General features: G+C 36.1%; 2 protein-coding genes across 2 annotated transcripts in view; one reads left to right on the top strand and one right to left on the bottom strand.

Moving 5' to 3' along the window:
• Window positions 1–26740, bottom strand: part of LOC136412633 (lachesin-like) — a 204739-nt gene that overhangs the window by 123175 nt on the left and 54824 nt on the right. The window lies entirely within an intron of this gene.
• LOC136412649 (juvenile hormone esterase-like) lies at window positions 18225–24863 on the top strand. Its single transcript, XM_066395787.1, has 11 exons — window positions 18225–18299; window positions 18357–18491; window positions 19881–20045; window positions 22164–22293; window positions 22346–22540; window positions 22599–22810; window positions 22863–23007; window positions 23059–23228; window positions 23287–23416; window positions 23468–23600; window positions 24659–24863. Exons 1-11 carry the CDS (start codon window positions 18249–18251, stop codon window positions 24849–24851), a joined length of 1659 nt encoding a protein of 552 aa, XP_066251884.1. The 5' UTR covers window positions 18225–18248; the 3' UTR covers window positions 24852–24863.

The raw sequence follows: 26740 nt of genomic DNA, 5'->3' as shown, positions 1-26740 counted from the left end.
TCCCAGGCACGCCTCTGATAATTCATTGGCTCGCTGGGGGTTTTTTGGTAATGATCACCTCGATCTATGGCATACGTAACATTCCTATTCGATCCGCGTATGATTTATTATCAATTTATTGTAAATTAATTTTATGAAGTAGAAAATTGGCATTATATTGCGCGCGGTGTAATCCGAAATACATAGATCCATATCGTTGAACTTATTTTTGTTTTCCTTCGATCCCAATCCATATATCGTTGGTATGAATGCCAGAGCAGTGCGAAAGCTCAATGGAGGGTTTTTGGATGAAGCTCGGAATAACTGTATCCGAAAGCCCAGGAAATAAGCTTCATTTGGAGGGATTTTATAAATTGTTCACCGTCGAATCCTGAAAAGACTAGAGAGTATTTGGGTGTTGTTCGGTCAGGAGATACGGCTGAGTAAATGGCATTTTCGATTGAATTAACATATAAATCGTTAGCTGGAAGCCGAGCACATTTTTCTCTTCTCAAATAATATATTAATGTAATACTGCGTTATTTGAGGTCGTGTAACTACGACCCGAGGGATAATATACGACTTTCATAATTATTTCGAAAGCCATTTTCGGCTAAAAGCAACAAATCACCGAAACACAATTATGTGGCGTGAAATTTAACACAGGCAAACGTTAATAATTCTTTCAGAATGCAACTTTTAACTCGACCATATTTACTTATGCATAATGCAGTACAGTTATAAAGCGCTGCAGGATTTCATTGGCTCAAATCAAGTCCAGTTTATAAAGCCGCTTAATTATTTCCCTTGATTAGGAATATCCGTGCGCACTAATGTTTAAACTATAATACGAACTGTTGTTATTGTGGAGGTGAGTTCAAACAGAATCCCTAAAATATGTAAATTCGAATCGGTGCACGTTTGCTTATTTATCGAATAATAGAGTGAGCCAGTGGACCGTAAACCATCCTATGGCCACAATCATGCTAACTGTTTGCTTCAGTGGTAGATCGGGTTAAATAAACCGCATCTAAATTCAGAGAAACAAGATTGCTGCTTTGTTGTTGGCATTGTTAACAATACACACATCTAATTATTCTTACACGGGATGAGTCGAAATTTGTAGTCTTGGGATCGCGATGGTCAGCGGTGCTGAATTTTAAAATTGTTTTAGTTGTATGTCGTCCAAAGAGGCACAGACGCAAGCAGAGGGGCCGAGTGAAAAGTAGGAACTAATGTGACCCTGTATCTCAGTAACTAAAAGAAATTTTACAAATCTGTTTGCGTAAGAATATAAAGCGAATTGAGACGGCTAATTTCGGCTATTTTTCAAAAGTAATTGCTCCACGCGTTCCCGAGATATCGGCTTCCGAAGCTTGAAAAGTTTAATGGAGTGATGTGGGCCCTGTATACCCCTGTATACCTCGATCGAGGCGCTGCAGCTTTGAAAAATCATTTCAGGGGAATCATTTTTCAGGCACCCAAAATAGCGAAAAACAGATATTAATGTGGCCTCGCATCTCAGAAACCAAAAGAGTTTTTGTAAATCGGTTTGCGCAGGTACTTTTAACTGAGTATAGCGTGCAATTCCATCGCTGCAACAACCCTTACTGGGGAACGCGCAGTGTTCTTTTGTCCTTTAATGCAATGTCTTATTTGGCGATTATTACAGTGATTGATAGCTTCTACATTGAAAAAATCATGGGAGCTGCAACATCCTTTTCCTACCTATTTACTTGCTCTAGGATGGATTGCCCTACCTTTTTCACTTTTTTTAATCTCATTCTTCATCAGTCAGAACTGTAAGTTAGCTCGCTATTCCACGCGCCGAGTCGTGGAAATCCGACCGAACTTCCGACACTTTTCGAATTCAGCCCGCCGATGCCCGGAGAACGTTCCAAACCTACCAATATATAAAAAAAATATCGAGCTGTACCCATCAATCAACGCCGCGTGGGAACCTGACAGAACCTTTTTTTATCCAGTTTGACGAGCCGATTCGAAGCAAAAAGGCCACTAACGTTGTAGAATTTCTGGAAGTTGGCTCGCTAATCCACGCGCCGAGTTGTGAAACCCCGACTGAACTTCTAAAATTTCACGAATTTAGCCTGCCGGTCCTCGGAGAACTTCACGAACATGGTCTGCCGGAATGTAAAATATGTTGCCTATTGTACACAAAAAGATGTAACAAACTGCACCCCATCAATACACGCCACGTGGGAACCTGACAGAACCAAGTTCGGATGAAGTAAGCATCCCAAAAAATGCCGTGTGAATAGTACTTTACGTAGAGAGGTGTTCGTTCCATGAAATGCCAAAAACCATGTATAGAGATAGATCATAATATATAGAAAGGAAAACTTTTTATCCTTCTGGGTCAGTAAATTATAACACATTGATTTATCGCTGGGTTTAGCATGACACAAACTGATTTATTACTTGCGAGCCAGTAAATTTAAAAAGGTCGGACAAACTTTCTCAATCCGATACTAAAGTTCTTGTATTAATGTGCGCTTATATATACAACATGGACATAAATTCGCTGAAAAAACAATAAAATTCACGCATAATCTAAATCTAAATTAAAAGTTACAGCATCTATTTAAATTTTAAAAAGAATTCTACGGTTCGAATTTTTCAAGAGACTGTTGGAAAAATAGGGCCTGGCAAAATTAAAAATTAAAATTCATTACGCCGGTAGACAAAGAATAAAAATTAAGCCCAGAACAAATTGGATTAAGTTTAGTTGCATTGCGGTGTCTGTTTTTTGGTCTTGGAACTGTTGTTCAGGCCCAAGATGATTAATTATAATTCATGGACGAAAATCGTTACCTCTCACTACGTGTTGACGTTCAGTGTGTAGAACGTAGTCATTTACGTAACGAGGGTGGAAAGTGGTGCGTTACCGACTGCTGCGCTGCATCCAGTTGCAGTTTTTGAAGTCACTTCGAAGAGTATCGAAAAGCGACGAATGGTGTCTCATTGCATCCCTTCAAACTCTACGGAGAAACTGATTAACTTGGTTTTTTATACACGTCGAAAAATAATTTTTCATTCCCCACTTTTTAGGTAGACATCAATTATTAATCAGGATTTCTTGAACGCTTCTCGAAAAAACTTTTCTATGAAGCTGACAGAAACGCGGATGAAAAAATATTTAAATTTTGAATAAGACGCGTTCTTCTACGTTAAAGTGGCTCTTCAAACCACTGCGAAGAGAGTGTAGACGCAGAAAAAGCAGACGAAATTACTTAATTAGCTTAAATTTCGCCTTTAGCCTGGATAAGTACTTTTTTTATGCCGGCAAACCTGAACTAACTTAAAAATATAAAGTTGCGAACATTTGCCTTAGCCACCCCGCACCTACGCCACAACTCCAGCAGAATTCATCTTAAACGAAATCAAATATTTTAACATGTGAAATGCTATTTTCTGTTATAAAAAAGCTCTGCATACGTTTTTATTCGCGACGGATGGGACAGCACACAAAGGAAGCGCTGGAATGTGATATTTCAGATAAAGGTGACGAAATCACCCCAAGACAAATAATAACGTGGCCTCCATAAAACACGCCACCAGAGAAAATCCTCAATCTGTAATGTCAGTCACGTAGAATATATGCAACTGTGGAACACTCAGAAGATCTTTTGTATATGATGAAAACAGAATGTCAACTGGAAATTTCAAATGCGTTCGGGGTCTTCTTTTGTGTTCGCGATACGTGTTTGGCACTGATTCTGCAGCGCGTATAACTTTCGCTAAAACTAGAAATAGAAAATTAAAAAAAAAAAGTTTCGGATTCATTGCAGCCAGGTCATCGAAGGTTAAATTGAGTAATCTGCCCACTTCTTTGACTCTATTAAAAGAAGCTAAATTCTTCGCCGGCCTCCCGGCATGAAAACGGACAAAAGGGCGGTCATCAACAACTCCTGTCACGTCGGGTGTTTTCGACTGGGACATCACGCTCGAAGGGCCTTGTAAATTATATAAGGCGACCGAATAAAAGGAGAATAAAACACTTCTTTTTTGCCGCATTAGTTTATCATGCTTCCCTATAATATCCTTCCTGCAGAGTGTGACCGTACGGGCCTAAAGTATTTTTTGTCCCTCTGTGCTAAAATATTTTGCGGAGCCTTTCAGAAAAAGACAATAGATCCTATAACGCCCTTTGTTTATCTTGGACCGTCTAGGGCAGCAAAACATGGCAAAATTTGATTTAGAACCTGCTTGAAAAAATCAGTCACGTGCAAGTTTTCCCACTATAAATTCCGATTTCTTGTACCTGTGGTCCAAGAAAATGTTAGAAACGTTCCATCAGGGCCGCGATTCATTTAGGCTGCGCCTAATAAATATTAGCCGTCTCAAGTATACAGAATGGCTCCCTTATTATGTCGAGAGCGGAGCTTGATAGGAGCAGATAACACATTCCAGGGCTCATGTTTAACCATACATATAAGAGGAATAATACTCGTCAAATTTCCGTACTGAATATGGAAAGTAGAGAGATACGTATACGAAATACATTAGTAGAAAACATACAATGAGTACAAAAAGTATTCGTACACCTTGAATTTTTTCCAGTGTACTTGATTCAACACATTTTAGTAATAAAGTTAACTTCATTAAATACTCTATTAAGGTTATTCCAACTTTTCCCTATTAAAATATTAAAATATAACACCGAAAACAATATGTATTTTAGCGAAGTATGAAAATATACTGGGGATTCAAAATGTAGCAAAAAAGTATTCGTATATCTACTATCATAGCAAAAACGTAATTAAAGAACAAACAAGAATATACAGGGGCTTTCATAGTAAAACGTCAAAAATTCAGGGGGTGAATCTGTGGATGGTTTTAAGAAAAAAAGTTCATTTGAACATGGGTTCGTGTTCGCTCCCTGTTTGAAATACGGGGCGATAATTTTTTTTTAAATAGTTTTTTCTTAATAAGTCTGTTCCGGTATTAAATATTTTTATGAAAATTGGGGAGCGTAAAATAGGTGTAGGGACAAGGGGAGAACAACGTCTTTAATTTCGCCAGTGGCGTTCTCATTGTTGTGACCCTGAACGTTTTAAACGAAAAATACCACACGCCACTGTTTTCTTAAACAAAAATTATTGTCTGAATGCTCCATATTTCCGCGAAAAAAAAGGCCTTTTGACTATTTTTTACAACGTTAACCGTTTTCATTTCAACAATTAGATTACGCGCATCAAGACTTAATTCGGACACTTTGAGGCATGTTTATGGTATGGTTAGTGCTGCAGTTAAACTATGTAGCATGCAGAATTCACTAGCATTAAATTATTAGTGTAGAGATTAGAAACTTCAGGCAAGTAAAAAATGTCGTAAATTAATTTTTTGTCTTGGTATGCGAATACTTTTTGGACCCATGTTTTCTATGCTCATTCAAAAAAGTATATTTATAAATAAACGTAGTGCACTTTAAGATATTGTATTGGTCTGAAATTTTACTGTAACAATAATTAGTATCGATATTTTTATAAAACACATTTTCAAATACATAAATAAAAACAAGCATATTTCCTATTTATTAGCCAAGTGTATGGATAGTATTTGTACCCACTGTATATAGATTTTTATATCTGTTGTCTCATAAAAAACGAGGGAAACTATAACTCAGTTATTTATGAATAGATTTTGATGAACTAAAAACCAAATAAAATTATTTTGTTCACGCTACCAAATAACGTCAAAGTTGATTTTTTTTAAAACTTAACTTCTGTATTAAGAATTCGACTTATTTCTTAGAAAAATGTATATTATGTATATTTTTTCTACACATTTGGTTATTTTGGCATTTTTGCCGAAGGTGGCTGTGGAATACCATGTTGGTTGAAAACAATTGCGGGTGTATGCAGCTTTCAGGAAGTGTGACGTATAAGTCTTACATACAAATGAGGCTGGGATTGTATACTATTATCGGTTGAAACTAACTGAGAACAACACTAATCCTTTACTAAAGGATTGGACGAACATTGAATACTAATAACAACAATGTAGCAGCAAAGACAGTAATAAACCCATCTAACAAAGTTGCCTCTGAAAAGAACCGACTGAGAATGAGTTTTGAGAAGCTCTGCAACTTTGGAGCCGCACTGAAAGAAAAAAGGTTTCGTGGTTAAGCTGGCCCTAGAAACTGTTTTTCCATGAGAAGTTATCAGTGCATCTGTTGGAGAGACTGTCAATTTCGAAGAAGTCGGTTTAGAGTAAATCAGGGGGCAAAGGGGCTTTGAAGTCTATTTCAAAGGGTTGATTGGCTATTCTAGGCTTCTCAGTATCTTCCTGTGAAGGCAGGCGCTAGGACTGCGCTCTATCAGCAGCAGCCATTTCAGGCTCAATGCCGCTGTTTATGTACCGTCTCGGAGAGATAATGGATTGCTTCATCTCCTCCTCCTCGGGGATAATTGCGGCTTTAACAACTTCCTTAAATTTCAGCTTTGCGGGTAAACTTATGTCTTCCGGGTCATGGAAGTTTTCCAATTTTTTTCTCTTGATAGTTTTATGACTTTGCTCTACTCCTCTGGATCTACTTCAGGCTCTATATCGTCGACTTGCTGCTACTGCTCTGACCTTTTGATCCCTTAAATTGCTCTAAAGCTACTTTGGGAACTATCTCGTGCAGGCTGAAGGTACCAATAAATGACGTAATTTTTTCTTGACAAATACAGAGACATTGTAGTAATTATAATACTAATTCAAGGTTTTCAATGAACTATTTTAGTTGATTGAACCCTTGTAGAAATATGAGCCGATTTCAAACCATAAGCGCATTTGTTTTGATTCCAGGGAGCTTAATTGTTTCATCGGTTTCTTGCATTTGCCAGTAATTCATACATCCTCTGGGTACCTTTGTTCAGCATCTTAAAAGTGGATACATTAAAGTGCGTGGCGCTTCCACTTGAATTTATCTCAGATCACACTCCGTTCTGGGGTAACTTAGGCATTTGCCCTTTACTAGTTTTGAAGTCAAAACTAATTCTAAATAAATCTTTTAAAATGAAACATTATAATTTTAATAAATATGTGTGCGAAAGAAATATTCATGATCGTGAATGACTTCGTACCCCTCAAATTGGATAGAAAGAAAAAAATTAAGAAAGAGAAACTAAGAAAATTATACAGGCATATACAAGATGTATCCTAAGTACTGTCCGTAATTTTAGGACACAATTTCTTATGCTGATTAAAGAAAAAAGTGTCTATAAACATGTGGCCGGAAACGCTTAGATTCCGAGATACAGAGTGTTGAAATAAAAAGATATATTATTTGAAATAACTTTGGAATAGTTAATACTAGACTTTTAAAATTTTGCAGTTATTATACACTGGCAAAAAGCTGCATTTTTAATATAAAGTAAATTTTTATCTGCCACCAATAGCATAGTTGGGCGTGAGTCAGTCGACATTTTCGTCATAAAATGTAGACCTCCAATGGATTTTTTATCATTTCTATTATTTTCGAACTCTCTTAACATTTTACAACAAAAAAGCTTTTTCGATTTCTTTGCCTAACACTAGCCTATTCTTACAAAATTGGTCAGCAAATATGAATGAGAAGGAGGCTGGAAAATGGCCACTTTCTGATAAAAGGTACGATTCCCATCGTTTTATCATTGATTGTCTCTCTCTATCAATTTTTGCCAAACCGTAGATGAAATGCATTTAAATTATTTTAGCGTTAGCAAAGTTATTCATTTTTGAATTTTATTTTCTAATCCACAGTTGTGATTCACAACTTAGAAATAACTAGCAAAATACCAACAATTTCGTTGCCAAACAAGTAAGTAAGACAATAAAAATTGCATACAATACTTGCCTCTTATTTTTATTACAGCTGAATTAAATAAATAAGTTTTTTTCTAAGAATAGGTTAGTTTGTAGGCAAAAAAATAAAGAGACCTTTTTTGTTGTAAAATGTTAGGAGAACCCGAAAATAATAAGAATATTTAAAAATCCATTGGCTTTCTACATTTTATAACGAGAACATCAATTGACTCACGCCTAACTACGCCACTGGCAGCAGACAAAAATTGATTATACTAAAAATACAGCACTTTACCAACGTGTAAAAAATGCAAAATTTTAAGAAACTAGCATTGACTGTTCCAAATTTGTTTCAAATAAAAAATGTTTTTTTTTTTACTTCAACACCCTGTATCTCGGAGTCTAAGAGTTCCCGATCACATGTTTATAGAAACTTTTTTTAAATACCATAAGAAATTGTGTCCTGAAATTATAGATCTTACTTAGGAAACACTCTGTGTATTAACGTGGACATACTTTGTACAAATGAATATCTTTTATTGTAGACTATGTATGTGCTTCTTTTTTGCTGATTTATCTCTCTTCCAGCAACAGGCAACGAAAGCAGTAGCAACCCATCAGTGAGCGCTATTCATTTCCTTCTTTTCACATTAAAGCTACGGTTTCTTAGGAAAGCGGCGCCGTAATATAGCGGCCGCAATAAGTCGTTGTCCGTACGTTCTACGTTCATGTAGCTTCTCGGGTGGTGGTAGGTATGATCGTAATTGACATTGAATATTGACGCCATAATACAACCAATGATTACGGCTCCGCTTTTCTACGGAACCGTAACTTAAATTGTATTGTAAATTCCAAATACATTTTTCATGAAATGAAATGCCCCGCACAATGCACACAAAATTGTGAATTCTATACATGTAGTAAAGGAGGGCATGATGAAAAAAATTGATTTTGAAGAGTGAGTGAATTCCATACACATTTTTCATAAAATGAAATAGCCCACAGAGTGCACACACAAAATGGTAAATCCTGCAAATGTAGTAAAGGAGAGCGTAGAAAAATTGATTTTAAAGAGTGAATAAATTTTAATACTCTTATTTCTAGATTAATAATTTTGCTAATTTGTAAAAAAAAAACAAATTTTGTGCTAATTCAAAAATGAGCGCTTTTGCCATGCCATACCTCAGGGATAAGTGAGATTTAGAGCCAGTAAAATAAATTTAAACTAACACACAGATCCGCCCAACCATCGTCGGTGCATTTTTTCCTGAAACCAAATAACGTTTACTGAAAAAATTTAAAAAAGCACTTTTTAAACGAAATTCCCTAGTTGCTGTATACGCTGCTGTGGAACATAGCAAAATAATTATGATATTTAATTCTATTAAACGGTAAGCACCCATGTCTCTGCTGTCATATTTCCCAGACAACTTACTTCATCCACCCATCGCCCATTCAGAATCCTGAGCCAACAAATCGGCCCGGATATGGGTGATCTCTTCCCTTGAACAACCGCCCCATCATCAGAAGTCTTACTGTGTATCTCAAGAACTAGAGGGCAATTGTAGCTGGCCAGAACCTTAAAGGTACTATCAGCTTCGATAAGGACAAGTTCCAAGCAAATTTGGACATGCGGCAGCCTGAGGAAATAACTCTTAATTACGGGGGATAATGCGGTTGCAGTGGGGGTAGGCAAGAGGAGATGATGGATGGGCATGGGTATATTGGATCTTGTGAGGAGGCATGTCTGACCCAAGGATTTTGGAAGGGTGGATTGCAAGTTGATGGGGTGCTGACCGTTAGAGGGCTGACAATTGAAGCTGGGGCCGTGGAGCATAAGCCGAATGGCTTAAACTGGGAAAAAGGACTGAGCAGGTTACATACACGCCAAATGTGTGTATTCCATCATTTTGAATAGTTCAGCGTAACACTTAGTGTAATGAATTGCTTATCATCATTCACAAAAATTATAACACCAATTTTTGACTTCCGTAGTTTCGGTTTAATTCGCAACTCGAAGCTTTTATGGCCGCTTGTTGCGCAAAAATACCATTTATATTCCTAAGGGGAAATTACTGGCCTAATTTCGATTTTAAATGGCTTGTTAGGCGCGGATTCATAATGCTTAAGTCTTTGTAATGTCGGTTATTACGCTTTATGGTCTTCCACTGTATTCCTCGAAAAATAATTAGGAACACATTTTTATAACGTAACCGTCGAGAATTCAATTTTTAGGCGACTTAAAGGTAAGGAATTTCGAGTTATTTAATGCCCTTTACCTAACGGACAGTTAGATTAATTAATTCTGCTTATCATACAAAAAACAGTTAAGCTCTAGAACGAAGCGTTGTTCGAAACATTAATCTTTTCCCTTAATGTTTCTTTTTGGGGGAAATGAATATCAAATCGACGCACGAACTGCCTATTATTACATCATTTGTTCCCTTGTCGACTCAAAAACCGTTTGACTAAATGATTTTCTTCCAGCTGGGTTTTAATCCATTTCTCCATAATTAATATTTGAAAATTTTATGGAGGGCGGGGATTGGACGTGGCGAAGATGCACTCGGGCATGCGCCAATGGCGCGATCATTGTGGGGCTCCCCGAATAATTTCTTTTAAATGCTCTATTAAAATTCATGCGAAATAATTTACGACGACTCTTTAAAGCTTCAACTTTCCAGTCATTAAGCAACTTCATAATAAAATTCAATGTAAAAAAGAAAAGTTTAATGTCTCTCCGATTTAGTTAGGGGATTCGCCTTTTTTTAATGCGGGAATAAGGGCTATTAAAGTTAACCCTTTTAATCAGTGCCGGCCTAGTTGATATGCAAAAAGCACCTGCTCTCCAGTTCTCCATCAAATGCTCTAAATGAAAGAACTTGATACTAGAAAGGACTTCTATTAAATTGATGAATTAAAAGGACAACAAAATCTCGGTGAATTCTAATCTAAATAGCGTCCATTCGGATTTTAATTACAAAACTTTCGAGCTTACGTTAAAAGCTACACTGGTCCACAACACTTAATTAGTTTTCTTACTTTGCTTTCCGTAATTTGTTTATGTTACATGCCGTTTTAATTGCAATTCACTAGTAAATAATTGAGAGAGAATTAAAAATAATGTCTGAATCTCATTTAATTTTCAATTTTGATGACTCATTTATTCCAATAAATGTTATGCGAGGGATACGACATGTATCATCGCGGATATTTCCAGGCATTTTGCCAAAACATAGCAGGAATGAGGACTGAAAGGGCAGGAGTTTAAACAAAAGGTGGGTCATACCTAGTCAAAATGGACGCTATTTTATCTGAGTAGATGAGTATAAGGTTGGACCCTTCCATACACTGTGTCCGAGATAAGGAGGGCCACTATACAGACCTTGGACACGGCAAGAGATACAGATTTGGTTAATGAGAGAAAAGTTGCGTAATGAAAGGCATAAGAAAATGCCGTTTAGAAATCTCCGAGATATTTTGAAAAAATTGGATTTTTTAATTTTACATTTTTTTTTTGGAGTTAATACTAGACGTAAACCAAAACCGATGGCACTTCTCCACAGCAACTTTGAACGCCCTTTAACGTGGCATTGTTTACTTTTCAATTCGACGTTTCGTCTTAGCAGAACCATCATCAACTTCATTTTTTTTAAATAAGGCTCTGATGTTCTCATATATAAATCCTGAAAGACCTTTTTATTCCGAATTCAGTGACGTAAAATACTTCATGGTTCAATTGTTTTAGTCTTTTTTCGATTATAATCAAGAAAATTCCTATTATGGAACTGAACATAGTTTTTTCATTTTTAAGAATAAACAATTAGCTATATTATCAACAGTGTATGTCATTTAGGTGTTTAATAATAATTTAGGATAAATAATAGAAGTAGGTAAATACAATAAATTGCGAGTTACAAAAATTATTGAATGGAAATTTGCAAGCAAATCGGTTTTGTCGTTATTCAATTGATTGTATTCAAAGATAGGGAAAACACTTCGGCATCTTTGAGACAAACTGTGTAGTCAAGTGGAATGACCGCAAAGTAGCTTTACCTGCAAATTTTGCAATTTTATTACTTACTTTACATTCATCGTATGTACTTCTATGTAAATGCTAAAAATTGTTAAACTCAGTCTATTTCTATATTCAATTTTCAATCCAGAGGGATGAATAGCAGACTGTAGGGATAATGGTGTGTGATACTATAGCTCACGATAGGACATCACCTTGGATTTTCATCAAAGACAATATGACCGCTCAACGATACATCTAAGGAGTCATGGAGCAGCATCTTCTATCCTATTTCAGAACACTCCGCAATCCAGTTTTTTAACAAGGTAATACACGATTACATGTGGCTCAGGTTAATATGTATATTTGTTAACAAAATGAAATTAATTTGTTACCTTGGCCACCCCGATTTCCAGATCTATCATCAATCGAACATGTCTCGGATATTGTGAGTAGATCGAGTGAACCCAAGTACTTTTGCGAGAAAGCCTATTGATGAAAAAAGGATTATTTAATGAGGCTGAAGTGACTTGAACGCCAGAATACTTTAACTATGTAATTAAGTAAAAATAATATATTTTTTATAACTTTGACAAATAAAGTGATTAAACAAATTTTATTTGAGACGCGCTTTTAAAATATTATTAAATGTTACGTGTATACTTGGAGGAAAATAGTGTTTATTAAGAAATTAGTTATACAGGGCGTCCATTTGAAACCTATCTTCCCTAGATTTTCTTAATTGTAAAACATTAACCAAAAATCCTCAAGTGTTTATCAATCAAGGCAACGTTGATAAAAGTATAATTATTAGAACCCACCCTGCCTGCGGGAAAGTCAGAGTCTGACGTTAGCTTGACTAGAAATTCGACTCCCCATTTAGTAGAAGAGAGCCGGCACCTGGTCGTGACAACGTTGCCATCCGACGTCGGCAGAAGCCACGTCGCTCCGACGTAGACATGCTATTTGGAACGTCAATAATATGTTTAAGGGGAATAATGTCATTAAACCTAATTCTTCGAAGGCGAAAGGCTAAGTTCCGGAGATTTAGAGCAAGTTTAAAGGGACCAGCTGCATAAATTTATGCCTAATCTTAACTTCCGTTTAAGCCCACTGGTTTCTAACCGGATCTGGATCTATTTATCCAGAAATTTCTGCCTTTCTATATTCTGGTTTTCAGCTACCACTAGTGTCTACGCTGCAATTTTCAATCCCTGGAAGTTTCCATATAAGGTTTCCTCATGTACGACATGTCCCCTTTTAACCCCGAAAGTGAACGTTAACGAAACTTCGTCGGGATTTAAGCCCTTAATGCGATTAAAAATGATTATCTCGAAGACGAAGTTGACCCAACTTAGAAATGTTAATTTAATTTGCACTTAAACTTCACAGCAGATGCAGGGTTTCTCTTTTTTTTAATAGCGCCCTGTCTTTGTTATCCTCGGCGTTGAGTGTTTGTCTGCATTTAAGTGCAGGCTTCAAGAAGTTGAATCATGGAAGAAGTATTTTTCCTGGAATTTTTAGGGTTTAATTGCATGATTATGGGTTCGTAACCCGAAGGCCAAGTGTTACTCTCGAAAGTGTTTGTTGGATGGAATTGAGTTTAACGGTAAAGGAAGGATAATGCTTAGTTGCTTAGTCGTATATTGCCTCCCTTTTGATGATGCGATTGAAATGTAATTCGAACATTGCCGGATTATTGTGGATCAAGCAGAATTTTGAAATTTAGATGACTGTAATATATATACCCAATAAAGCATTACGCGCTATTTCTAGAATCTAGACGTGAAATGGAGAATTAATCTTGGCATTCAGTTTAAAGAGTAGGTATCTATTCAAGGTGCCTCCATCTAGTGGACCAAATTTTACAATTATGTGCTTCTGGTGTATAAAATTTGACGTGACAGAATTATCCCCCTTAGATTTGGCAAATTTCAGCTTGTTTTCGTCGTCAATTTGCCAGTGTCTAGACATGCCAGAATTGAAGCCCCTGATATTGTCTCCTTTGTAAACGTACATCATACATGTATGCGGATGTTTCCTATGAGAGCGCGGTAACTATTTATTTAACAGATATAGGTAGGTTATAAAACATTCAATTGTCATCTGTCACTTTGCTACACGTCATAGTTGAGTGACTATTATTAAGTATGCATTTTTGAAATGGACTACTGGCATGCTTCCAACAATACTCCTACGAATGGCGTCACGCGTCCCAGTCATTGTTATATCCCTAGGGGTGAAAAATATTTTTTCGCTTAAAATAACACAGGAGGAGGAATACTTTTTTTACGTTGTCGTAATAAAATTTCCATTGAAAATGGAAACGCATGGTACAAAAAGGTCCTGCATTTCATTTTAAAAACTCTTGATTCGCCCTTGGAAAGCAGACGTTTTTCACCTGAATGAAAACCAATGATGAGAAAAAATCTTGAAAGTCTTGATCTTACAGTCTTGCAAAGAAAGAATGCAAGACCAAGGCTAGATCTATAGAAGCGAGATCAAGACCAACCATTCGAAACTATAAAAAATACAAAACTTGATCGTAATTGCAAGATTTTTGTGATGAGTCAAACATCCTTTTTGTGAAATTAGATGTTCTACTGAATGTGATTCGCACACGTTCAATATTAGACTCAGAAAATTCATCAGACGGCCGCAGGCAAAGAGTCTCGTGTGCGTGGGTTGAGAAGAAGACACACAGAAGCAACCACTCCCAGGGCTAATATCCTGAACGGCCATGAATTATAGAGTTTTTCTCTATGACCTCTGGTTCTTTTTATTTGTCTACAATGGTCTGATGAGCGCCAAATAGTACGAAACCAATAATGGCCTGGCGTGCATGGAGTTGTGTCAAATGGAATAGTTCTCCATATTTTCTAGTATATAGAGTGTTTATTAAACATACAGTAGAAATTCAAGGATTTATTTAAGATATATAATTTTATATTTTGTCTTTTGATGATTATTGAAAAGCCTTCTTGTTCTGAACATGCAGGGTTAGAAAAATGTTCGATTATAGCAATATATGACGTATTGTACTGAGTTTACCGAGTATAATTTTTTTGAATGCGTTTTCATCTCTTAACAACAATCCGATCACAACATTATTTTAATAGTTAAACTTTTGTTAATGAAGTCCTCTATTATGAATCGCTATACGAACGCCGACTTGACTGAGATGCATTTCATTTAGGAACTTGCTGACGGAAATTCATTAAAAGCTAAGCGGTTCTTCGTTGAACGATTTCCTGACCGTAATGTTTCTGATAGAAAAACTTTCCAAAGTATTCATCAACTTCTTCATGAAACAGGCACGAAATTGAAACGAAGTGGAAGACCACAAAGGCCAATGCAATGCGTCCAGGAACTTCTTCCTACTAATTTTCCCTCACGTATAACATTTTGTCAATCGCTTTTGCACACATCGGTTCAAATCTCTCAACTGTTAACACTGATTCTTTTTACCCATGAAACGAATTTTTCAAGAAGTGCAATAAGGAACTTTCACTATAACCATGTGTGGGCTCAAGAAAATCCATATGAAGTGTTTGAAGATAGTTTTCAACATTAATTCTTGTTGAACATACGGAGATTGCTGGATTGGTCAAGATGAACCTCACTTATGGCCTGCTCCATCTCTGACTTTAAATTCCATGGATTATTTCCTATAAGACCTTTTAAAGTCATTAGTTTATGCTACTCCAGTGGAAAAAGAAGAAGATTTAAGAAATCGATTAACTGCTGGGAATAATTGAATAAGAAATAAGCCTGGTGTTTTTGAAAGCATTCGGCAATGAGGAAAAGATTAAACTCCTGCGTCTTAGCTGGAGGTAGCCATTTTCAACAGTTCTTGTAAATTAGGAAGTTTTAAATATAATGTTCGGTAATACAATGTTGGTATAGTTGAAAATTGTTCTCGCCCTGTAATTTTGAAACAAGGAGGCTTTTTAAAATCATCAAAGGACAAAATATTCTTAAAATAGTCCAGGGAATAATCCCTTGAATTTTTGATGTATGTTTAATGAACACCTTATACACACATCAAAAAATGTTTTACACCATCAGTAAATTGTAAGAATTGAGCGTTGGTATTGGCATTAACATTAGAGACAGTAAGTATAAGTTCGAGTACAAATTGCGTAATGAAAAAGACAGAATTTATTAAAATGCAAAAAAAATCTATAATTTTTTTACATGAATTTTATTAAAACGGTCAATAAAGGGTTATATCACCTCTTGCAAGGCTACAAGCTCTTACCCGACGAGATATACTGTCGATTAAGTCACTGAAGCGTTACTGTTCAATATGTTCCCATTCCTCAATTGCTGAACGTTGAAGCTCTTCAATGTCTTGCGGCTGGTGTCTACGGCGCATCTTTCAGTTGATTTCACGCGTGTTCAATTGGATTCATGTCAGACGATAATGCTGACCACTCCAATCGTTCAATCCTATCTTCTTGGATGCACTCGTTGACGATTCGAGCATGATGAGACCGAGCGTTATCACCTTGCAGGACAAATTCATCACCAAAATTTTAAGGGAAAAGCTCAACGATAGATCTCAGGATAGTGTCTAGATATAGTACAGTCGTCATTATGCCCTGGATTTAGATGTGCTGCGTCCCGTTTCCGTAGATGATACCAGCCCCGAACATTACAAAGCCGCCTCCGCGCTGCACATGAGGAATAGCGAAGACATTCAACATTTCCAGATTCTTTCCATACATATTGGCGGTGGCTATCAGGCATTAAACAAATTCGCACTTCATTTATAAAGAGTACAGTACCAGCGTTCCAGATCCCACATTTCATGTGCTCTTGCCCAGATGTGTGATGCTGTACGGTGACGTGCCGTTGAAGCTAATCCTTGCCACAAAGGCCTTGCACCTAAGTGATTATTGCGATAGCGGTTAATAGTGTAAGTCGATGTAACCGTTTCAGTGACCTCAAAGAACGATCTGCGAAGAACTGATGCGTTTTGGAATTGGCTTCTGAGCGTCAAAACTGGCAGATATAGGTCTTCAACTGCTGATGTGGCACGAAGACGACCTGCCCGAAGACAATCTTTCACTTCTCCAGTTAACTGATAGCGGTTCCAGGTTTTTACAACATCACTGTGACTTCTGCCCACTTCACGTGCAACTTCTCTTATGGGTAGTCCTAAACAACGTAACGGAACGTAACGATACGAGTGCGGTAAAAAGTTGAAATTGAACTTCGAGGTATTTTTACCAAATTTTCTATTCACTAGAGGTGTGTATAACTGTGCAGGCATGCAGAATAAAGATAAACATTTAACCAAATTTGTTATCAATGTTTTAAAATGTTTTTATTGGGTGTCAGTTTTTGTCGGATTAGAATCTTTCCTTGTCTTTTGCTTTCACAGACATTGTATTTGTGATCTTCAACCATTTTAATTTGGACGTCTTCCATTACAGAAAATTATAGTGGTGTAAAACATTCTTTGATGTATATATACTATTATGGTAATTATTACAGTTAGCGAAATTTATTACATGTTTTTCGTTTGAAAAGTAATAACAAAAAAATATATTCAGGGCGTCCCAAAAAATTAGTTAAATGGGGATGGTTGCTCAATATCTAGAAGTTTGGAAAAAAATCCTCAACATAATTTAATTCGTAGTTGTCAATAATCGAAAGTTTCGAAGAGTTTATAGTTTAGTCATAACGTAAAAGTTTTTAAGCGATCTTTGGTCAAGTTTTTATGGGTCCCGTACATGTTTTCCACTCTAAACCAGCCTGCATCTTCTACCCTTTTCACAATCTTAATGAAGCTCACTTTATTTGGGACACCATGTAGTTTAATGCCAGTATTGGTATTAGCCCTCTGCGCCGTTGTTTCTGTTTGTCTTCTCTTTAATGACGCCATAAAGGAGTTGTATAGTTTGTTTTTGGGACACCCTGTATAAACAAAAATTAATTGAACAGAATATTTCCTTCCTACGAGAAATAGTTTGAAATTTTTTGTCGCTTCCGCATAAATAAGCGCAATGAATGTGAATTTGGAGGAAATGAAAACTTGCAAGCAAATTTCCTTTGCGGCCATTTTATTGATTGCAACTGATTATTAATAAAATTAATAGTTAAATAAATAGAGAATGAAATTCAATAAGGCTGTTTACTTCATCAGTCTTTTTTCTAATTAAATTTGAATAATAAATTCATTATTATATAGAAATATATTATGAGTACTTGCTCGGAGGTATCATTATCGCGTAATTACAGGAACAAATTATACAAGGTAAATTGAAATGCCGAAATATTTCAAAGCTCTCCGATCACATATTATTGGAACCCTTATAGGTTATTCTTAAAATTATTATAACTGTTACTTTTTATCTATTTCTTATCAGATGATCAACCAAATATAAATCGTGGTGCTACGATAATTACATTATTACTTGAAGCACATATTAAACAAGTTGAAAATATTATCAAGATGTGGTGGGCTTTGGTTCTTCTCTTTGGGCTTCTGTCGCCAAGCTTTGCTGTAAGTTACTATATTTCTATTGTTGAGCTCAACCTTGAACCAGCATTACAATTCTAGGCAGATGATCTTATAGTGGAAATCCAAGATGGAAAGGTGCAGGGTACCACTTACACCTCTTCAAATGGAAAAGAATTTTACACCTGGAGACATATTCCCTATGCTAAGCCACCTCTTGGGGACCTCAGGTTTCAGGTTCTCATTTTGGAAATACAGTAATAGTATTGTGTGTGTTATGAATGTGTCAAAGCGTTTAGACCTGCCGGGATGAAATCTTTCTAACATTTTCTCCCTAGTAGTCATAATATACAGGGTGAGTTTTTTAAGTGTGTCACGTAAATATCCCTGAAGTTATGAGTTTTAGAAAAAAAAGTATCAAATAAAAAAGGGATTATATGAAAGGGAAAAACTTTGGCATCATCACTGTTTCGATTCAAGGTCATCTTCAGGCTCTAATCAAGGTCAACTTTGTTTTTTCAAATGGAAACCCCACATTTTTTTGACAGATTATGATTTGTTGCTCAAAACAAACATGTTTTTACTTGAAACATTTTTTTATTCATTTGATTGTTTTGGCACAAATTGACATTTTTAAAGAATTTTGTTCTAACGAAAATGCTTGTATCGATACATTCAAGAGAAGAAATTTAAAAAAAACATAATTTTTAAACAATTCAATCAAATAAGTGTTCAAAATGATGTCCTTCTACTTCAATGCATTTAGCGATCCTCATTTTGAACGACTGTTGGATATTCCAATATGTTTCTGGTGGAATGTTACGGCAAGCTACTCTTATTCTTTCTTTCATGTTTTCAGCAGTTGTTGGTACTTCAGTGTAGACAATTTCTTTTAAAAATTATGTTTTTTTTAAGTTTCTTCTCTTGGATGTATCGATACAAGCATTTTCGTTAAAACAAAATTCTTTAAAAATGTCAATTTGTGCCAAAACTATCAAATGAATAAAAAAATGTTTCAAGTAAAAACATGTTTATTTTGAACAACAAATCAGAATATGTCAAAAAATTGTGAGGTTTCCATTTGAAAAAACAAAGTTGACCTTGATTAGAGCTTGAAGATGAACTTGAATCGAAATAGTGATGATGCCAAAAGTTTCCCCCTTTCATATAATCCCTTTTTTATTTGAAACTTTTTTTTCTAAAACTCATAACTTTAGAGATATTTACGTAACACACTTAAAAAACTCACCCTGTATACATCAAAAAGATCGTTTGTAGGCACGCTAAAGGTATGATGAACGACATTGTTATCACTTTGGTCTGGTAAATAAGCAAACCGACTTTTTTAAGCATGCATCATAATGGTTTTATGCCCAGCGTGCATAAAGCGGTCTTTACGATACGTATATGGTTTCTAGGGAAATAATATTATATATATTTCAATAGCGACATGTCTAAACAAGGTGCCATATTCATAACACTCTTTGATATCTAAAAACGTCCATTACTTTAGGTTAGTTCAGGTTAAATCAGGTAAAAAATGTTGTTGTATAAGACTTTCTAAAGCCCTTATAAATATTTCAATCAAGGTTTTCTTATATACTTATAATATACTGTTTTACTTAGCCTCCAGTTAGGCCCGATTCCTGGACCGACATTCTGGATGGATCTAAAGATTCTCCAGCGTGCCTTTCTCTTGTATCTTATGGAATTGACCCTGTTTCAACAAACGGATACAGCGAAGATTGTTTGTACATTAATGTATATTCCCCAGTACCAGCAAATTCAAGTGTAAGTAAATAAGGACAATTATTAAGAAAATTTATAAGTACCTATTTAATCTTCCCATAACACACAATGGATAAGTGCAAAGCAGTGCTATTAAGTATAGATTGCTTACCGAATTTCGATGAGTGACCGTATCATTGTGTTCTCAGAAAATTTTGGATTATGCTGAGTCAGTCTCTCTAGAAATTAATATTAGGTGTACAACTTTGCTTCCGCCGTTTTTGAATAGATGTATGTAGCGGTAAGTAATGATCGAAATAAATAACCCCATGTGGGCATGCAGGAGCCTTGGGCACCTGTTAACATAACCTCATAAAAATATTAGTCTATTTGTGTCTTCATCATAAAGTTATTCGCAATTGAAAATGTCAGTGTACGAGCCAAATTCTCGTCATTTGCGGGAGGTTTTACTTTTCTGCTTCAATATGAAGAAATCTGCTGCTGAGGCTCATCGAATGCTCTCAGATACTTATGGGGAAGCCACTATTAGTGAAAGGACATGTCGTGAGTGGTTTCAGCGCTTCAAGAACGGTGATTTTCACGTCGAAGACCAACATAGCGGTGGAAGAAAGAAGGTTTTCCAAGATGCGAACTTGGAAGCATTACTTGACGAAGACTCGTGTCAAAGTCAACAAGAATTGGCACAATCATTGGGAGTGACTCAACAAACAATCTCAAAACGCCTCAAAGACATGGGAATGATTCAGAAGCAAGGATATTGGGTGCCGTACGAGTTGAAACCAAGAGATATTGACAGGCGTCTGTTCGCTTGTGAACAGTTGCTTGCAAGGCAAAGACGGAAGGGATTTCTGCATCGTATTGTGACTGGGGACGAGAAATGGGTTCATTACGATAATCCCAAACGCAAAAAGACTTGGGGATATCCCGGCCATGCTTCCACGTCGACGGCCAAACCGTCTATTCATGGTTCCAAAATCATGCTCTGTATTTGGTGGGATCAACTCGGCGTAATATATTATGAGCTGTTACAACCAACTGAAACAATCACAGGTGCTCTTTATCGAACCCAATTAATGCGTTTGAGCCGAGCATTGAAAAAGAAACGGCTGCAATACAACGAGAGACATGATAAAGTGATTTTGCAGCACGATAATGCTCGACCCCATGTTGCGCAAGTGGTCAAGAAATACTTGGAAACATTGAAATGGGAAGTCCTACCCCACCCGCCATATTCTCCTGACCTAGCTCCTTCTGATTATCACTTGTTTCGATCCATGGCACATGGGCTAGCTGACCAACACTTCCGGTCTTATGAAGAAGTAAGAAATTGGATAGAATCGTGGATCGCTTCAAAAGATGTCCAATTTTTTCAACACGGGATTCGTATGCTGCCCGAAAGATGGGAGAAAGTAGTGGCCAGCGATGGACAATACTTTGGATCCTAAAGGTATAATTAGTTTTTTACAATAAAATCGCGAAATTCGGAAAAAAAACGGCGGAAGCAAAGTTGTACACCTAATAAAATAATTTTTTTTGACAACTTTGACAATTTTGACATCTAGCGCGTGACAGTTTCTGTAATTGAGACTACTGACTCTGTATACTGGTTGCTAATATGCCTTCATCACTATGGGCTACTTACATCAGAGGTTTGCTTGTTCCTCTCTTCGCTTGCCCTGACGGTTATCTAAGAGTTGTTATTTTGATTACCTACTTCAGAATCATGGTAAATTGGATCATTTTTCTAAGACTTTTATAAATTACTGGAATACTTATGATGAATGTGGAAAAATATATGACACGACAAAGTTTTTCAATTCATCAGGAAACAAACCATTTTAGTGGAGCACCAAAAAAAAAAACTTTCCTCAAAAATAGCACTCAATGTTTTCAAATTGACCAATTGATGTGGACTCACAAAGGAAATGTAAGTTTTTATTTGGAACTAAACATCTTGAAAACTGGAGGAGCTTCTATGAAAAAAATTAAAAAAAAACTGTAACTTAAGACCTTATTTGTCTGCTAACATGTGATTTTCTACCACTCTCTAAAAGGAAACAAATTATATGAAAAAAAGTCTGTCTATGAAAAACGTCCACTAAAATTGCAAGAAAAGTTAACGCACCATCCCTCAAATGTATCGGATTTTATTTATTCTAGGCCAGACTTTCCGTTATGTTCTGGATCTATGGTGGAGGCTTTGTAATAGGAACTGGAGACTTCTCGTTGACTGATCCCACTGCCTTACTAGAAGACAATGTCATAGTAGTAACATTCAACTACAGACTTGGTAAGCCTTGTATGAAGCCCTATTTTCCTTTATAAACATCTACTTGTCTCAGATATATTTGGGTTCCTATCAACTGAAGACAGCATAGTACCCGGAAATGCTGCACTGAAAGACCAATTGGCTGCCTTGATATGGACTAAAGAAAATATAGCTTTCTTCGGTGGAAACCCTATGGACATTACAATTTTCGGGGAAAGTGCTGGGGCCATATCTGTGGGCCATCTTATTATTAGCCCAATGTCTAGAAGTATCGTCAATACCATTAACAGATTCCCCAAATGACTAAGCTGAACTTATTCTTTTAGACCTGTTTCAAAGTGCCATAATGCAAAGTGGTACCGCTCTGATGAATTACATGCAAGCGAACCCTCGAACTGGTGCAGTAGCGGTAGCGAAGCAAATAGATCCGACAATCACAGATGAAAGTTCTTCAGAAACAATTAAGGAAGTCCTGCAAGCAGCTGATGGTCAGCTACTGGTTAATATTAGCTTGGGAATGCATTTTTTGGGTGTTACTGTATGTCAAGTACTAATTCTTCTAACTTTAAGTTATCTTATCTTCATCTTAGTTTCACCCAGTTATTGAAGTAGAAGAAGACAACCCAACTCCCTTCATTACCCGGCCGTTGTATGAGGAAATTGCAGCTGGAAATATAACGAAGGTGCCCATTATCATAGGAACCAACTCAGAAGAAGGATTGACGTTAGTGCAGAGTAAGTTGCAGTGTAAAAATCGGGCACCTGCGATGACTGTGACTCTTTTAGCTATGGAGCAGGTTAATGATTTGGCCAAATATTTTGATGCCAATCCAGATCTTTTATTACCTAACATGAACCTAAAAGACGGAGTTTCGAATGACACCATAACGAAATTAATAAAAGAAACTTATGCTGGAAACAGCAGTTTTGAAGATGATCCTGCTTCACTAATTAGAGTAATGAAAGAGGCGTTTTATCAGCTCTTGTAGTTAATTAATAAGTAAAAAATTATAGCTAGCGAGCGATATCACATTTGTGCGAGCTGGGATTAAGCACGCAGTTCTCCAGTCTGAGTTCAGCAATGTCTACTTTTATGAATTCTCGTTTGTGGGAACACTCAGTGCTGGGGAACTCAAAATTCCTGGTAAAATATTTGCTTTACGAAAAGAATGAACATAAAACACATCTATTGTAGGATGTGGAGAAGTGGGTCATGCCGATGAAGTGGGGTATCTGTTCAACATTTCCGCAAAACCCATAGAAACTGAAGCTGACTACCTTACTAGGAGCAGGCTTGTTAAACTGTGGACTAATTTTGCTAAGACTAAGTAATTAACATGGGGTTTTCTTTAATGTCATGCTAATATTTCAGGGCGTGATTCCTCAGGTCATTTTATAAAGAAAAGTTCATATAAACACATGTCCACAACGACCCAAATTTTTAGTTACAGGATGATGAAATTTTCTTTTTAAATCGTTATTTTTAAATTTCTCAGAAAGTACTTTAAATGTTGCTTTCAATTTTGCCGCATGTTAATAGGACATAAAATCTCGTATTTTAATAAGAGAAGTAATTCTATTTCTTAACCAGTGGCCTTCCGACATACATGTTTTCCGATACTATTTACGAAAAAAGTGGTACGCTACTGACATTTTTTCGTAGGAATATTTTTTCTGATAAGGTTCGTCAATTCTATGGAAAAAGTCTCTTATAATACATTCTTAAAATAAACAAATGAATTAAGACGATTTTTATGGTTTTAATCAAGAACGGTTCGTCTGACGAGAAAAGCGTAAGAGACATTTTTCATATGGAATTAACCACCCTAATTAAAAAAAATGTTTCCGCTAGAAAATATAAATGTTGTACCACTTTTTCGTAAATAATATCGGAAGACATATATACAGGGACGTCATTGCTTTAGCGATAAAATTACTTTTCTTATTAAAACATGGAGCTTTACGTCCTATTAACACACATCAAAAATTCAAAGTAATATCTAAAGTATTTTCTGAGAAATTTAAAAACAACCATTTGAAAAGAAAAATTTCAACATTCTGTATCTAAAAATTTGGGCTGCTGCAGACATATGTTCATATGAAAATGACTTGAGGACTCACATCCTGAAATATTGGCACGACATTAAGGAACACCCTGTGTATATATGTATAATCTATATGTCCGGTTCTGAACTTCAACCATGGAGGCGTCGGTTATTATAAAAGAAGCGAAGTCGACTAAGTTGAAGAAAAGCTGCGCAAAATTACCCAAATTTACTCGACTTCGTATTTTTCATGGTTACTGATATCCTCATAGTGGAGCTTCACAAATGAACATTCTGTATAATTAATAATGTTCACATTGTTACACACTATATAATTTTAGAAATCCTACGCCTGAAGATGACTCTGCTGAACTGCTGCAAAATGTAATATGGGAACCCTTGGATAAAGATAATTTGCAATACCTTGATATAGGAGAAAACTTAGAACTGAAATATCATAGAAAGGCTGAAAATACAGCATTTTGGAATTCGCTTTGGGAGGAATATTCCTTCCATCCGTATAATACGTTTTGAATGTGTTTGCTAGCAGACGTTTGTTGTATTAAATTTCAATAAAAATTAATATCCTATATTGTAATAACGAAGTTTGATTCAGGTGATTGCAAAAACAGCATGTTAATGTTTTCCAAAAGTGCCTAAGTGCCCACATCAGACAAGGGAGCTCCTGGCGCCCAGGTCTCACGGGGCAATTCCAGTCGCCTAGGTTCAATCCACGGCATACAGGTCCATCGTAGACCAGTAGTTAAATGATCATAATAATATAATAACATTATCAAATTTCTTTCAAAGTTAAATTTATGCGAAAGTCAAATCGCATCATACTTAATTGGATCGATCATCAAATGGTTCAAATCAATTCAACAAGGTGGAGTTAACTAGGAACAGGAAGAAGATAGTCGACTTCATCCTTGTGCACATACTTCACTACCTATAATTTAATTCCATCCGTCAAGGTAATTTTGAACATAATCCAATCTAAAGGCAATTTAATCTAACCCAGCCTTTATGTAAATAATTTTCTCGTTAAAATGCAAATTTTAAAACTGGAAACAAGGAATTAACTCGAAATATCTGCGCGGGATCCAGACCGATATTGTTTCCAAACATAATTTCGCGACCTTACTGAACTTCACAATTTAGTTTCTATTTTAAGTTAATTTAGGTCCCTCTGATGATTTCCTAATAGCATAGAAAGAAACTTTTGCTTAAAGTTAAAGTTCATAAAAAAATTCTGTGTAGTTTGAATGGGGAAATGAATATTTTAAAACCATTAAGACTGACGGTAACATTACAATTCACTAACGACTCTCAGAAACGTAAACTTCGTGAAGCATCTCACGACGATTTCTAGTTTGAAACAGAAGATGCCATGAGAATGAATGCAAATAGTTTCTGGAAAAATCTGAGGAGATTAAGGCGACTTTATACCTCGTTCTAACCTTGTGTCTACCCGGAACTAACTCAAGCACTCCGGGGACCAATTTTGATTCTATTGAATCTTGTCAGGTCGGTTCACCTCGAGTCGATTAAGTGCAGGCAGAAATAGGCAATTTCAACGACACGTATGTTGAGCTTTCAAGAAAGTATCCTACCAGCACCATTTGCGATTTCCTTCTTGATGCTCTCGACTAAATCTTACATTGCAGGATTTTTGCTTAATTCGCAATAGTCCTGCAAAAAATGTCCAAATTTTCTAGTCAAATAAAAAAAATATATTCACATGGCATAGAAGTTTAGAGGCTTTCTATTTACAATGTCAGAAGTAAGCCATGCAATTTCCTCATGCACCTGAGAGGAAATGAAATTACCAACGTAAATTGAGTCAGAAAGCTTTAAAGAGTTTAAGAGCAGTTCAGAAACATTCTTTGGACGGTTCAATTGTGTTTTTTTTTTAATTTTTGGAAATCATGCTTGATACATCAGTAGGGGTCGTTGGATCAGAAACTAAACTAAGGCAGATGATGTTATAAACCCAACCTGTGGTAAGTTTAGATTCGACAGCAATTATTAATGAACCAGGCCCGGACTATAATAAATCAATTAAAAATGTTGTCGTATATGCAAACGCTGAAATTTTTTTTCAGTCGGGTCGTCACTCGACTCACGGACTGTGACGCGCTTTATGAGCAACTTTAATAATTTCTGATTAACTTTACACAACAGAATTACTTTTTCTTAGATGGTGCAGTCATAGAATTAAATAAATCCGAATTAAATATCGAATAACTTTCGACGTAACAAAAAAGGAATAAAATTCAGAATGCCTCGGTCTGTTCATTTACAATAGAGGGAAATAAAAGCTTTTACGTCCTCGATACGTATTTAAAACTGCCGATAGCGTTTGATTAGTATTTTACAGCCAAATAAACTACAAAACTAAATTAAGCACTGATGAGTAAATG

This window comes from Euwallacea similis, chromosome 12 (assembly GCF_039881205.1).
Source record: "Euwallacea similis isolate ESF13 chromosome 12, ESF131.1, whole genome shotgun sequence".
Taxonomy (NCBI): Eukaryota; Metazoa; Arthropoda; class Insecta; order Coleoptera; family Curculionidae; genus Euwallacea; species Euwallacea similis.
Note: the sequence above shows the minus strand (reverse complement) of the source record. Positions and strands in the feature narration are given on the sequence as shown.